We start from the raw sequence: 13,903 nt of genomic DNA, 5'->3' as shown, positions 1-13,903 counted from the left end.
TGTTTTTGCTTTTGCAGGATTAAAGTAAGCTCTGGTTCATCAGGATGCTTTTCACCAATGTCTTTGATCCTCTGCAGCGACGTTTCCTTGTTTGTTGTGTTCAGCTGATCTGAGGTCAGTGTTCAGCTGATCTGAGGTCAGTGTTCAGCTGATCTGAGGTCAGTGTTCAGCTGATCTGAGGTCAGTGTTCAGCTGATCTGAGGTCAGTGTGTTCAGCTGATCTGAGGTCAGTGTGTTCACTCGACGGTACCGATTCCTCGAGTAAAGTGAACTTTTACTGCTGACGGTGAAGCCAGCGCCCCCTTCTGGTCAAGCCGCTGCTGTCGTCCTGGATGTTTTGTCAATAAAGTTAAACTGAGAACTGAAAACCTTCTTCTGCAGCGTTTGTGACGTAATGTTGGAGGAGACAGGAAGGGGAGGGTTCACCTTTTAATTTAAAGACACATATTTAAGTGAATATCTCTATTTATTCCTCTGAAGAAGTATTCAGATTCCTCAGTTAAAGTACTAATACCACACTGAAGTACAAGTACTGCATGCAATGGCTCACTTCAATAAAAGTGGGGAAGTATTATCTTCAAAATGTACTTAATAGCTAAACATGTTTTTACTTCACTTAATCTAAGTCAAACTTTGCAGAGAGACTGTTAACATATTGTGCTTTTCAAAAAATATATATTTACATTTTTTTATATTTTTTCCTGTGTTCTATCATCAACCAATAAACCAATAACACATATACTGCTATATGAACCTCTTAACTGGTCTCACAACTGTGTTCTGTATATTATATCTTTTGAATTTATTCAAATAGTCCTAGTGGTTGAGGAGATATTCTGTGTTTAGTGCGGGGATGCAAACCATTTGCAATTTATGAGAAAAACTGGCTGAGCTAAAGAAAGTTCAACGTTTTTATTTTTATCTCTGATGTTTCTGGATTAATATTCCGGCTGCATTAATGTGTGTGTTGCATGTTTTTAACTCCTTTATCTCCTTTTAGTTTAATCTGCATGAAAGCGTCACATTCTAGAAGACAAGAGGAGAACTAACGGATGTGACGACCAGCTGAGAGGTTTTTAAAAGAGTTTCTCTAATTCAAGAAGTAGAAGAACTTCATCAACATATAAAGAAAACTTCATCCTTCAGTTTCTCAGACATTGAACATCAACACGTCTGAAGACACAAAGTTTTACCTGAAGAGGAAGTAAAGCTGTCGGACAAATGTAGTAAAAGTACAACACCTCTCAGATGTAGTACAGTAACAGTACTTCATGTACCTCTGAGATGTAGTACAGTAACAGTACTTCATGTACCTCTCAGATGTAGTACAGTAACAGTACTTCATGTACCTCTCAGATGTAGTACAGTAACAGTACTTCATGTACCTCTGAGATGTAGTACAGTAACAGTACTTCATGTACCTCTCAGATGTAGTACAGTAACAGTACTTCATGTACCTCTGAGATGCAAAATGCTGCTGGTCTCATGTGAATGAACAAAACAAAAGTAAAGTTAATAAAACCACATCAGCATCAGCAATAAAGTTAAAGTCATGACCCAAAAGTAATTTCTTCAAAGTAAAACTTAAAATAAAAGCATCAGGACCAATTTCAACATAAAATCTATATTCACAGATTTATATTTTCTCTGTCCGTTGCACATAGTCTGTGAACCTTTGCACATCTCCTGATCAATAGTTGTGCAACGCGGCTTAGCTAAGTAAATATGAGGTCGTTGGCAGAACACAAATCTGACTCAACCAGCTACAACAGTAGATATGTTTTTTTTTAATCTAGTAAAATGTAGTGTTGGTGATACTATAAATCCATATGTTTTCTCATGAATATAAAATAGATATTAGAGATGAATTATGATTATATATATTGCACATATTAATATATGTTTAACTTCCTAACAGCTCTGAACGACGAGACGTTTAAATCCATTAAAATAAATCATCTTTTATTACCTCATTTGAATTGTGTGTTTTTATGACGAAAAGAATACACAATAAATTACTGTAAGAAAGTTTAAAAAAAAACGTTTAGCAGTGTTGATGGTTTACAGACCTCAGACCAGCTGCTATAATCAAACAAAACCCCAAAATGGATCATCAATGATCATCAATAAGACGTGATCAGGGATCTCTAAAAGTTATATTTGATCCTTTTTTTTCTTTAGTGCCGATCCGATCCGTGACTTTAATAATCTGTTGCATCGCTACTGGTTTACCTGCATAAGACAATATACGTGATGGTCTCGTCGTGATTTGGCCTCTCGTGAAAGGGTTACATATTTTTTTTAAAGCAGGGTCCAAGAAAAGCAACACGTTGAACATGAAGTTGTCTGCAGAACCCACGTGTCCTGGACTTTGTCTGCTTGTTCGCGGCGTGGACTCGGAACACAGCCGTGAACCCAAAGCGCTCTTCGCGGTCTCACTTCAGGTCAACGCGTTACGCAACGACGAGTTCAGGGACCCGCGTACAAAAGCCCTCCGAGTGCAGGACGCCTGCAGCAGAAGCCTCCGCAGCTGCACAGTATGTAGACGGCCTCGTTGTGCTTTATTGTTATTTCAAAACCTTGTTGTTTTTAACTAATAACTCTGCGTTTCACTAAGAGATTTTCCTTTTCTGCAGGTTTGTTGACAACATGAGACTTTCCGCCGTCCTCCTCCTCGTCTCCACGCTGGTGGCCGGTAAGCCTCCGTGCCTTTATGTGCATATCTGTGAATACTTATATAGATTGGTTATTTTATCATGAACTGAACGACAGAAAACAACTAGAAAATTTCGCAAGAAATTCGATGGTGTGGCAATATCTATAATACCGTAGTGAGATGTGTTGTTGAGGTTCTTGATGTACATTATATATGTATATATACATATGCCAACATTACCAGTAGTAAGATGTGTTATTGAGGTTATTGAGGAGTCATTTCTGTTTTTGTGATGGACTATGCAGCTATTGCTTCATAGACACAGGTCACTGGTTACCATGGTGATTGGGCAGACGAGATCTTAAGACTGGGAGTGGATTGTCTACAAAACCTTCTTAAACCCCGACTTCCGGGGCAAAAACATGGTCAAATCACCAAAATAGTACATTCAACAGAGAGGAAAGAAGCAGCCGAACGCGCTGATATGCTTGTTCTTTTTGTGGATTTAAAAATGTGACGGTGAGCGTCAGTGCAGCTGCACGCTACCCTAATTCACACATGCGCACATGGAAACACAGTCAGCCATTTTGTCCTGTTCATTTTGTATAGCCCAAAATATAATAATCTCTCTGACGGAATCACGGGGTGAGTCGCGAGGGGAGTTGTCTGACTCTCCCTCGCCTGACGGAGTCAGCCCTAACTACAAGCGCTACCAAAGGCCCACAGCCTCCTCCATGGCCATCCCACCTGAGGATGGACCGGCAGTAGCCGAGCGCAGGAGATCACGATCACTAAGCTAGCTTTATGCTAGCTTTGTTTATTACTCTGCCTCTCCTCCAAAAGACTTCAGTTGGTGTGAAACCTGTGTATGTTCAGATCCTGAGAGGTGGTGGGAAATGAGGTCAGGGATCCAAAAAAGTTATAGTAAAAGTATATTTAATAAAAAATGATAGACAGCTAATGCTCCCGCACGGGCCCTTTAAATCCACGGCGCACTTCGGACACCGGTCCGAACAGTACCGGTTAGTTTTCAACTCATTCGCGGGACTTAGAGTCCTTCCTATTAGTTAATGCTTATCTACCTTTGGATATAACCATGTTTTTGGAACTGCCGTTTCAGGGGCGGAACTATTCTTCGTTGTCGTCGTCTTCTTCTTCCCCAAAAAGGGTAGTGTCCATTGTCTCAAAAGTAAATATTCGGCTCTGCCCCCTCAGGCGAACAAGAGAACTACAACTCCTTAAGGCGGTAGTCAATATGTCATGCAGCATGCAGTATTTGTCTAACATTCATTCACACATCAATCATTCTACAGTAATAAAAGTGACCTTCATATGCATACAATTACAAATCCCTTATTAATTATCATATTTCATGCATTGTAATGTACACACAAACAACTTATTTTACATAGATGTGCACGTCCAAATGTGACAAACTAAGCTAAAAAAATACTGCAGTTGGTTTGTGTGTTAAACTGATTGGCTCATATGAAGTGTGTTTGTGTGTGTGTGTTTGTGTGTGTGTGTGTGTGTGTGTTAAAATGATTGGCTCATATGACGCACCTGTGTGTTCTCGTTGTCATGGTGATCGAGGCTGAGAGCAAGCAGACTGATTAGAGGCAGACTGGACTGTGGATTTAAGGAAATAAACCTGTCAAACTACTGAATTTGATTAAAAAAAACTATATGAATCATGAGAGAGATCAGACTTTTGTGAAGGTTTAGGTGTCCTTGTTTGTGGGGTGTAGATATTAGAGCTTCAGGACAGTTCAGAAAGTGCTCCTGTTTGCTTCATGAGAGAAGATTGTGGTCAGATTTAACATGGAGTCCAATGGAGCAGTTGGCTGGACTTCATGTCGCTTTCAGGCTTGCTGACAAAAAAGTATAAGTTGGTTGGATTCCACGACGCTTGTGTACCACAAGCACAATATTTCGATGTAAAAATGATGCCTGAAGAGTAAGAATATACAATTGACTAAGCACTCGCGAGGTCATCAAACTCACAAAGTTCGAAGTAGATCAAAGGTTGTAAAGTGAACTCTCTCCCGGCCCCTCAGGGATCGTGGCCCGCAGGTCCCTGGTGTTCCCCAAGGAAACCAGCACCAGTTACGTGGAGATGATCCCCCAGAAGCCCCTGAACCTGAAGGCGTTCACTCTGTGCTTCCGCGTGGCCACGGAGCTCAAGGGCGAGCGCGAGGTCATCCTGTTCGCCTACCGGACGCCGGGCTTCGACGAGCTGAACGTGTGGCGCGAGCTGGACGGAAGGTGATGATGACGTGTTTAGTATCGTACGACTTCCTCTTCCTCTCCCTCAGAGTTGATACAATATTGATACATTAACACACGCTGAAGACATTGACCCCTCTGGTGTGCGCAGGTTGGGTCTCTACATGAGTGGAGCCGGCGTCTTGTTCGACCTGCCCCAGATCAGCGCCATGGAGTCCCACGTGTGCCTCACCTGGGAATCCATCACCGGCGCGACCACCTTCTACATCGACGGCAAGAAGAGCCTGACGAAGATCTACGGCAAGAACCACACGGTGCGCGCCGGCGGCAAAGTCATCATCGGACAGGATCCGGATAATTTCGTGGGGGACTTTGACGCCAAGCAGAGCTTCGTCGGGGAGATCAACCGCATCCACATGTGGGACATCGTCCTCTGGCCGAACAGCCTCCAGGACTTGTTCTCTGGGAAGAGAACGTTGATTGCAAAGGTCTTCGACTGGGAAACCACGGAGATTAAAGTGCACGGAGATGTACAGGTTATTGACGATGAGCTGTAGAACGACACACACACACACACACATGCACACGTGTGATATGTCGGACTAAAGAAGTGATATGAAGTTCTTCACATCCACCTGCAATTCTTCTCAGTTCCAATAAAAATGTATTGTGACAGTGCTGTGGTGAATATAGTACTTTATTCATGTGTTAAAGCTGCATTCTCTCTCCTGACCACCAGGGGGCGACTCCTCTGGTTGTATAGAAGTCTATGCTTCATGTGCTAAAGCTGCATTCTCTCTCCTGACCACCAGGGGGCGACTCCTCTGGTTGTATAGAAGTCTATGCTTCATGTGCAGACCAGGAAGCAGAAGCAGAGTTGTAGTCTTACACCCTTCTCTGCATTCCCTGCATTTTCTTTAGGGCGGCTGCCCACCTTTGACTCTATAGAGACTGTGTCTGTCCCACGGCCACTTAAATTAATTAAATTAAAAGTAACCAAAAGAGGAGTTATAGAAAATAACCTCATAAAAGTTAACACCACTATTGCAACACAATAGGATAATTAAATGTGGACTCCTAAATATTAGATCCTTGTCTTCTAAAGCTGTATTAGTAAATTAATTAATATCAGACAATCACAATGATTCATTTTGTCTTACTGAAACCTGGCTGAGACATGAGGAATATGTCTGCCTAAATTAATCTACTCATAATAATACTCACATTCCTCGAGGCACCGGCCGAGGAGGTGGAGTAGCTGCCATCTTTGACTCGGGTCTGTTAATGGGTCCTAAACCTGGATTGAACTGCAACTCATTTGAAAGCGTTGTTCTTAGTCTTTCACATCAACCTGGAAAACAGTTCAGCCGATTCTGTCTGTTGTGGTGTACCGGGCACCAGGTACGTACTCAGAATGTAAATCTGGTCCTTAAGACTGATAATGTTATTATTGTAGGTGATTTTAATATTGAGAGTGACTCTGGACTCGATAGCCCCTCTAAAAAAGAGGATCATTAAACAACTTCATGGAACAACCCTCAGACTCGCATTTTGAAGCAAGCATCAGGAAGCTTGAGGGCATATGGCGTTCCAACAATCTAGAGGAGTCCCGGTTGGTTTGGCGGGATAGTCTGAGAACAAATAAGAAGGCCCTCCGTAATGCCAGAGGAGCCTACTACTCATCACTAATAGAGAAAAACAAGAGCAACCCTAGGTTTCTCTTTAGCACTGTGGCCAGGCTGGCTGAGAGTCATAGCTCGGTGGATGCGTGTATTCCTATAGACCTCAGTAGTAATGACTTCATGAACTTCTTCAATGGTATGATTCTGGCTATTAGAGGCAGGATCGGTGATCTCCTGCCCTCGACTACTGCCGGTCCATCCTCAGGTGGGATGGCCATGGAGGAGGCTGTGGGCCTTGCTGTGTGTCTGGATGGATTTTTTACCATCAACCTCGACCAACTGTCTTCAATGGTTTCTACTTCTAAATCTTCTACCTGTCTCCTGGACCCTGTTCCGACTAAGCTGTTTAAGGAAGTTTTACCTTTAGTTAGTGCCTCTCTACTAGATATTATCAACGGGTCTTTACTAACTAGTCATGTACCACAGTCTTTTAAAGTAGCTGTAATTAAACCTCTTCTTAAGAAGCCCACTCTGGATCCAGAGGTGTTGGCTAACTACAGACCTATCTCTAACCTTCCCTTCCTCTCTAAGATACTGGAGAAGGTAGTCGCAAACCAGTTGTGTGAGTTTTTACATAACAATAGTTTATTTGAGGAGTTTCAGTCAGGATTTAGAAAGCATCATAGCACAGAGACACTAGTGACAACTACTAATGACCTTCTAGTTGCATCAGATAGGGGACTTGTCTCTGTACTGGTCTTGTTAGACCTTAGTGTTGATAAAGGACTTGTCTCTGTTCTTGTCTTGTTAGACCTTAGTGCTGATAAAGGACTTGTCTCTGTTCTGGTCTTGTTAGACCTTAGTGCTGATAAAGGACTTGTCTCTGTTCTTGTCTTGTTAGACCTTAGTGCTAATAAGGACTTGTCTCTGGTCTTGTTAGACCTTAGTGCTGATAAAGGACTGGTCTCTGGTCTTGTTAGACCTTAGTGCTGATAAAGGACTTGTCTCTGTTCTGTTCTTGTTAGACCTTTGTGCTGATAAAGGACTTGTCTCTGTTCTTGTTAGACCTTAGTGCTGATAAAGGACTTGTCTCTGTTCTGGTCTTGTTAGACCTTAGTGCTGATAAAGGACTTGTCTCTGTACTGGTCTTGTTAGACCTTAGTGCAGCGTTTGACACCATTGACCATGACATCTTATTACAGAGACTAGACCAGTCGATTGGTATTAAAGGTACAGCACTAAGCTGGTTTAAGTCGTATTTATCAGATGATCTCAGTTTGTATTTGTAAACGATGAGGCCTCAATGACCAACGTTCGTCATGGAGTTCCACAAGGTTCTGTGCTTGGACCAATTTTATTCACCTTATATATGCTTCCTTTAGGCAATATTATCAGAAAACACTCCATAAACTATCATTGTTATGCCGATGATACTCAACTATATCTGTGGATCAAGCCAGATGAAATCCACCAGGTCGCTACACTTCAAGCGTGTCTTAAAGATATCAAAACCTGGATGACCTGCAACTTCTTGCTGCTGAACTCGGACAAGACTGAAGTTATTCTACTCGGCCCAGAACACCTCAGAAATCAATTATCTGATGATGTGGTTTCTCTGGATGGCATCGCTCTGGCATCCACCACCACCGTAAGGAATCTCTGAGTTATTTTTGACCAGGACCTGTCCTTTGGCTCCCACGTGAAACAGATCTCAAGGACCGCCTTTTTTCACCTACGGAACATCTCAAAGATCCGGCACATCCTGTCTCAACGCAATGCAGAAACATTGATTCACACATTTGTTCCCTCAAGACTGGATTACTGTAACTCCGTATTATCAGGCTGCTCCGGTAAATCCCTTGGATCTCTCCAACTGATTCAGAATGCTGCAGCTCGTGTACTAACGAGGACGCGGAAGAGAGATCACATTACTCCTGTACAGAGGTGTCAAGTAACGAAGTACAAATACTTCGTTACTTTACTTAAGTAGAAATGTTGGGTATCTATACTTTACTGGAGTATTTATTTTTCAGACGACTTTTTACTTCTACTCCTTACATTTTCACGCAAATATCTGTACTTTCTACTCCCTACATTTTAAAAATAGCCTCGTTACTATTTCATTTTGGTTTGTTTTCACTCCGGCTTGTCATCGTTTAAAAACACACACACAAAAAAACTCTCCTCCCCGTTGCCCACAGATACGTGCGCGCGCACACAGGTGAGCACTGAGCACACACACACACACACACACACACACACACCAGCGGACAGAGAGCGTCGAACAATATGTCGCGTGAAAAGCGTTCCCAGGGTGAAGATGGCAACAGCAGCTCTCATGTGAGGAGCACCGGCACAGCTCTCTGAACCCGGAGCAGCTCTCTGAACCCAGAGCAGCTCTCTGAACCCAGAGCAGCTCTCTGAACCCGGAGCAGCTCTCTGAACCCAGAGCAGCTCTCTGAACCCGGAGCAGCTCTCTGAACCCGGAGCAGCTCTCTGAACCCGGAGCAGCTCTCTGAACACAGAGCAGCTCTCTGAACCCGGAGCAGCTCTCTGAACACAGAGCAGCTCTCTGAACCCGGAGCAGCTCTCTGAACCCGGAGCAGCTCTCTGAACCCGTAGCAGCTCTCCTGCTCCAGGTGAAACGAGCCAAAGTGCTCGTGTCTTCTACCAACAATGAGCTGCTGGCTTCACATGTTACAAAAGTACAAAGTACACGGATATAAAACTAAGTCATTAATAAATACATGGAGAAATGCCTGTACTTTTGGGTAAATGGTTACAGTACGCCGTTAGCAGGATACGATTGCGCATGCGCGACTCTACGCTAGTAACGCTACGCGATTTTTTTTGGCGTTTTGCCAGAAGTCTCTGAGCTCGTCTTTTCCTGCTGTTGCGTTTTTCAAAATAAAAAAAACAGATCTAAGCTCAATATTGAGCATGAATTGAGAGAGGCCGTATCAAATCTACAACCCCGTTTATAACATATGTGTCGAGGAAAGCAGCTCACTGCTCCACTAATACTGATACAACCTGATGGCTCACATATCTGCACTCATTCTGTTTTGTTCGGCAAAAAAAATGAAAAGCTTATTGTTTTCCACAATGAGCTATTCAGTATTAACTAAATATGAGTTATTTTTTGCACAGATAGAACTTACACAAAACATTGTCTGATGGGGCAATCTGATTTACTTGTAAGTGATTGCAATTGTCTTTATTCTGTTACTTATAAAAGCACAGATGAGTCACACAATTATGTTATTTACAGAAAAAGTTTGAGAACCACAGCTTTAAGTGTTTGTGTCGGAGTCGCCGCCGCCGCCTATTTTGCACTATTACAATACCTTTTGACACCTCTGCTCCTATACTAGCTGCTCTCCACTGGCTTCCTGTAAGATCGAGAATCATATTTAAAATCCTTCTCCTTACCTAGGTTACCAAGGTTGTGACAAAGCGTTACACCACTGAAAACACCAGTGAACTTTTTATTCAGAAGTTCTGCTCCACACCAGGCCTCTCTTGCATCTCAGTCAATGAGCTTGTGGATGGCTTCAATTAATAATAATAATGCATTTCATTTTTATCGCACTCTTCCTTCAAAGGAATCTCAGAGTGCCACACATATAGTCAAAACAAATAAAACCGATTAAAACATAGTTAAAGCAATACAAATTTAAATTAAAAATGTAAAAAAAACATTTTTTTAAAGGCGCGGTTTCCTAAATTTTCCTTTGGGCACATTTGCGCATATTTTCTCGCATCTGTGACATTTGAATTTTTTCATGTAGCAAACCTTATATTTCACTTGTATATGACTGATGGTGTTCAATAAACTTGTATTAGTGGGGATTTACTGAGGGAAATGCATTTTTTCTTTTATTTGCTATTTTCTCAAAATGTTTTCAAAATTTGCTGACTCAGCGATTTATGTTGCTGTGTTCTTTGGTTCATATCTCAGTGATGCTTTGCAGCAGAGGGATTTGGTGAATAGATTTGGAATCTGTGTGGAACTGTCTTGCTTTTTGCCATTTGGTTTCTTCTGATAGCACCAAGCTACGGGCTGCTAGTTCCGGAAACATGCAGAGTGGGCTGACTCGTGACAAAATTCTAACTATTTTATTTGAATAATTATTTTAGTTGGTGTTTGAGTTGTGTTGAAATGGCTGACTAGTTATTGTAGCCCAGGTTCTCTTGTTTAATTTGATGTGTAGCATCAATATATTTGTTCATGATTATTGTAATGTTTTACACAGTTTAACTAAAATATCTAAAAAAGGGCCTATATAGGTTAATTCGGGGCTTAAAGTAAAACCACATCAGCATCAGCAATACAGTTAAATTCATGACCCAAAATTAATTTCTTCAAAGTAACCAAAAGAACAAAGCTAAGCTAACTCGGCGATAAAACAAAATGTACTATTTTTTAGTTATTGTTGTTTTTGCTTTTGCAGGATTAAAGTAAGCTCTGGTTCATCAGGATGCTTTTCACCAATGTCTTTGATCCTCTGCAGCGACGTTTCCTTGTTTGTTGTGTTCAGCTGATCTGAGGTCAGTGTTCAGCTGATCTGAGGTCAGTGTGTTCAGCTGATCTGAGGTCAGTGTTCAGCTGATCTGAGGTCAGTGTGTTCAGCTGATCTGAGGTCAGTGTGTTCAGCTGTTTTGAGGTCAGTGTGTTCAGCTGATCTGAGGTCAGAGTGTTCAGCTGATCTGAGGTCAGTGTGTTCAGCTGATCTGAGGTCAGTGTGTTCAGCTGATCTGAGGTCAGTGTTCAGCTGATCTGAGGTCAGTGTGTTCACTCGACGGTACCGATTCCTCGAGTAAAGTGAACTTTTACTGCTGACGGTGAAGCCAGCGCCCCCTTCTGGTCAAGCCGCTGCTGTCGTCCTGGATGTTTTGTCAATAAAGTTAAACTGAGAACTGAAAACCTTCTTCTGCAGCGTTTGTGACGTAATGTTGGAGGAGACAGGAAGGGGAGGGTTCACCTTTTAATTTAAAGACACATATTTAAGTGAATATCTCTATTTATTCCTCTGAAGAAGTATTCAGATTCCTCAGTTAAAGTACTAATACCACACTGAAGTACAAGTACTGCATGCAATGGCTCACTTCAATAAAAGTGGGGAAGTATTATCTTCAAAATGTACTTAATAGCTAAACATGTTTTTACTTCACTTAATCTAAGTCAAACTTTGCAGAGAGACTGTTAACATATTGTGCTTTTCAAAAAATATATATTTACATTTTTTTATATTTTTTCCTGTGTTCTATCATCAACCAATAAACCAGTAACACATATACTGCTATATGAACCTCTTAACTGGTCTCACAACTGTGTTCTGTATATTATATCTTTTGAATTTATTCAAATAGTCCTAGTGGTTGAGGAGATATTCTGTGTTTAGTGCGGGGATGCAAACCATTTGCAATTTATGAGAAAAACTGGCTGAGCTAAAGAAAGTTCAACGTTTTTATTTTTATCTCTGATGTTTCTGGATTAATATTCCGGCTGCATTAATGTTGCATGTTTTTAACTCCTTTATCTCCTTTTAGTTTAATCTGCATGAAAGCGTCACATTCTAGAAGACAAGAGGAGAACTAACGGATGTGACGACCAGCTGAGAGGTTTTTAAAAGAGTTTCTCTAATTTAAGAAGTAGAAGAACTTCATCAACATATAAAGAAAACTTCATCCTTCAGTTTCTCAGACATTGAACATCAACACGTCTGAAGACACAAAGTTTTACCTGAAGAGGAAGTAAAGCTGTCGGACAAATGTAGTAAAAGTACAACACCTCTGACATGTAGTACAGTAACAGTACTTCATGTACCTCTGAGATGTAGTACAGTAACAGTACTTCATGTACCTCTCAGATGTAGTACAGTAACAGTACTTCATGTACCTCTCAGATGTAGTACAGTAACAGTACTGTATGTACCTGTGAGATGTAGTACAGTAACAGTACTTCATGTACCTCTCAGATGTAGTACAGTAGCAGTACTGTATGTACCTCTCAGATGTAGTACAGTAACAGTACTGTATGTACCTCTCAGATGTAGTACAGTAACAGTACTGTATGTACCTGTGAGATGTAGTACAGTAACAGTACTGTATGTACCTCTCAGATGTAGTACAGTAACAGTACTTCATGTACCTCTCAGATGTAGTACAGTAGCAGTACTTCATGTACCTCTCAGATGTAGTACAGTAACAGTACTGTATGTACCTGTGAGATGTAGTACAGTAACAGTACTGTATGTACCTCTCAGATGTAGTACAGTAACAGTACTTCATGTACCTCTCAGATGTAGTACAGTAGCAGTACTTCATGTACCTCTCAGATGTAGTACAGTAACAGTACTTCATGTACCTCTCAGATGTAGTACAGTAACAGTACTTCATGTACCTCTCAGATGTAGTACAGTAACAGTACTGTATGTACCTCTCAGATGTAGTACAGTAACAGTACTTCATGTACCTCTCAGATGTAGTACAGTAACAGTACTTCATGTACCTCTGAGATGCAAAATGCTGCTGGTCTCATGTGAATGAACAAAACAAAAGTAAAGTTAATAAAACCACATCAGCATCAGCAATAAAGTTAAAGTCATGACCCAAAAGTAATTTCTTCAAAGTAAAACTTGAAATAAAAGCATCAGGACCAGTTTCAACATAAAATCTATATTCACAGATTTATATTTTCTCTGTCCGTTGCACATAGTCTGTGAACCTTTGCACATCTCCTGGTCAATAGTTGTGCAACGCGGCTTAGCTAAGTAAATATGAGGTCGTTGGCAGAACACAAATCTGACTCAACCAGCTACAACAGTAGATATGTTTTTTTTTAATCTAGTAAAATGTAGTGTTGGTGATACACTATAAATCCATATGTTTTCTCATGAATATAAAATAGATATTAGAGATGAATTATGATTATATATATTGCACATATTAATATAACTTAATTATAACTTCCTAACAGCTCTGAACGACGAGACGTTTAAATCCATTAAAATAAATCATCTTTTATTACCTCATTTGAATTGTGTGTTTTTATGACGAAAAGAATACACAATAAATTACTGTAAGAAAGTTTAAAAAAAAACGTTTAGCAGTGTTGATGGTTTACAGACCTCAGACCAGCTGCTATAATCAAACAAAACCCCAAAATGGATCATCAATGATCATCAATAAGACGTGATCAGGGATCTCTAAAAGTTATATTTGATCCTTTTTTTTCTTTAGTGCCGATCCGATCCGTGACTTTAATAATCTGTTGCATGCTACTGGTTTACCTGCATAAGACAATATACGTGATGGTCTCGTCGTGATTTGGCCTCTCGTGAAAGGGTTACATATTTTTTTTAAAGCAGGGTCCAAGAAAAGCAACACGTTGAAC

General features: G+C 40.9%; 1 protein-coding gene across 1 annotated transcript; it reads left to right on the top strand.

The window, feature by feature from the left end:
• Nucleotides 1-2,336: 2,336 nt before the first annotated feature.
• Nucleotides 2,337-5,439, top strand: LOC306749624 (C-reactive protein-like; the record flags this gene model as incomplete). The annotated part of the gene is made up of 3 exons (XM_079232936.1): nucleotides 2,337-2,481; nucleotides 4,714-4,921; nucleotides 5,034-5,439. The coding sequence occupies 3 exons, from the start codon at nucleotides 2,337-2,339 to the stop codon at nucleotides 5,437-5,439; spliced, it is 759 nt and encodes a 252-aa protein (XP_079089062.1).
• Between the last annotated feature and the right edge of the window lie 8,464 nt (nucleotides 5,440-13,903).

This window comes from Taurulus bubalis, assembly GCF_910589615.1.
Source record: "Taurulus bubalis genome assembly, chromosome: 17".
Lineage (NCBI taxonomy): Eukaryota > Metazoa > Chordata > Actinopteri > Perciformes > Cottidae > Taurulus > Taurulus bubalis.
The sequence above is the reverse complement of the archived record's forward strand: the minus strand, read 5'-3'. Positions and strand labels throughout refer to the sequence as shown.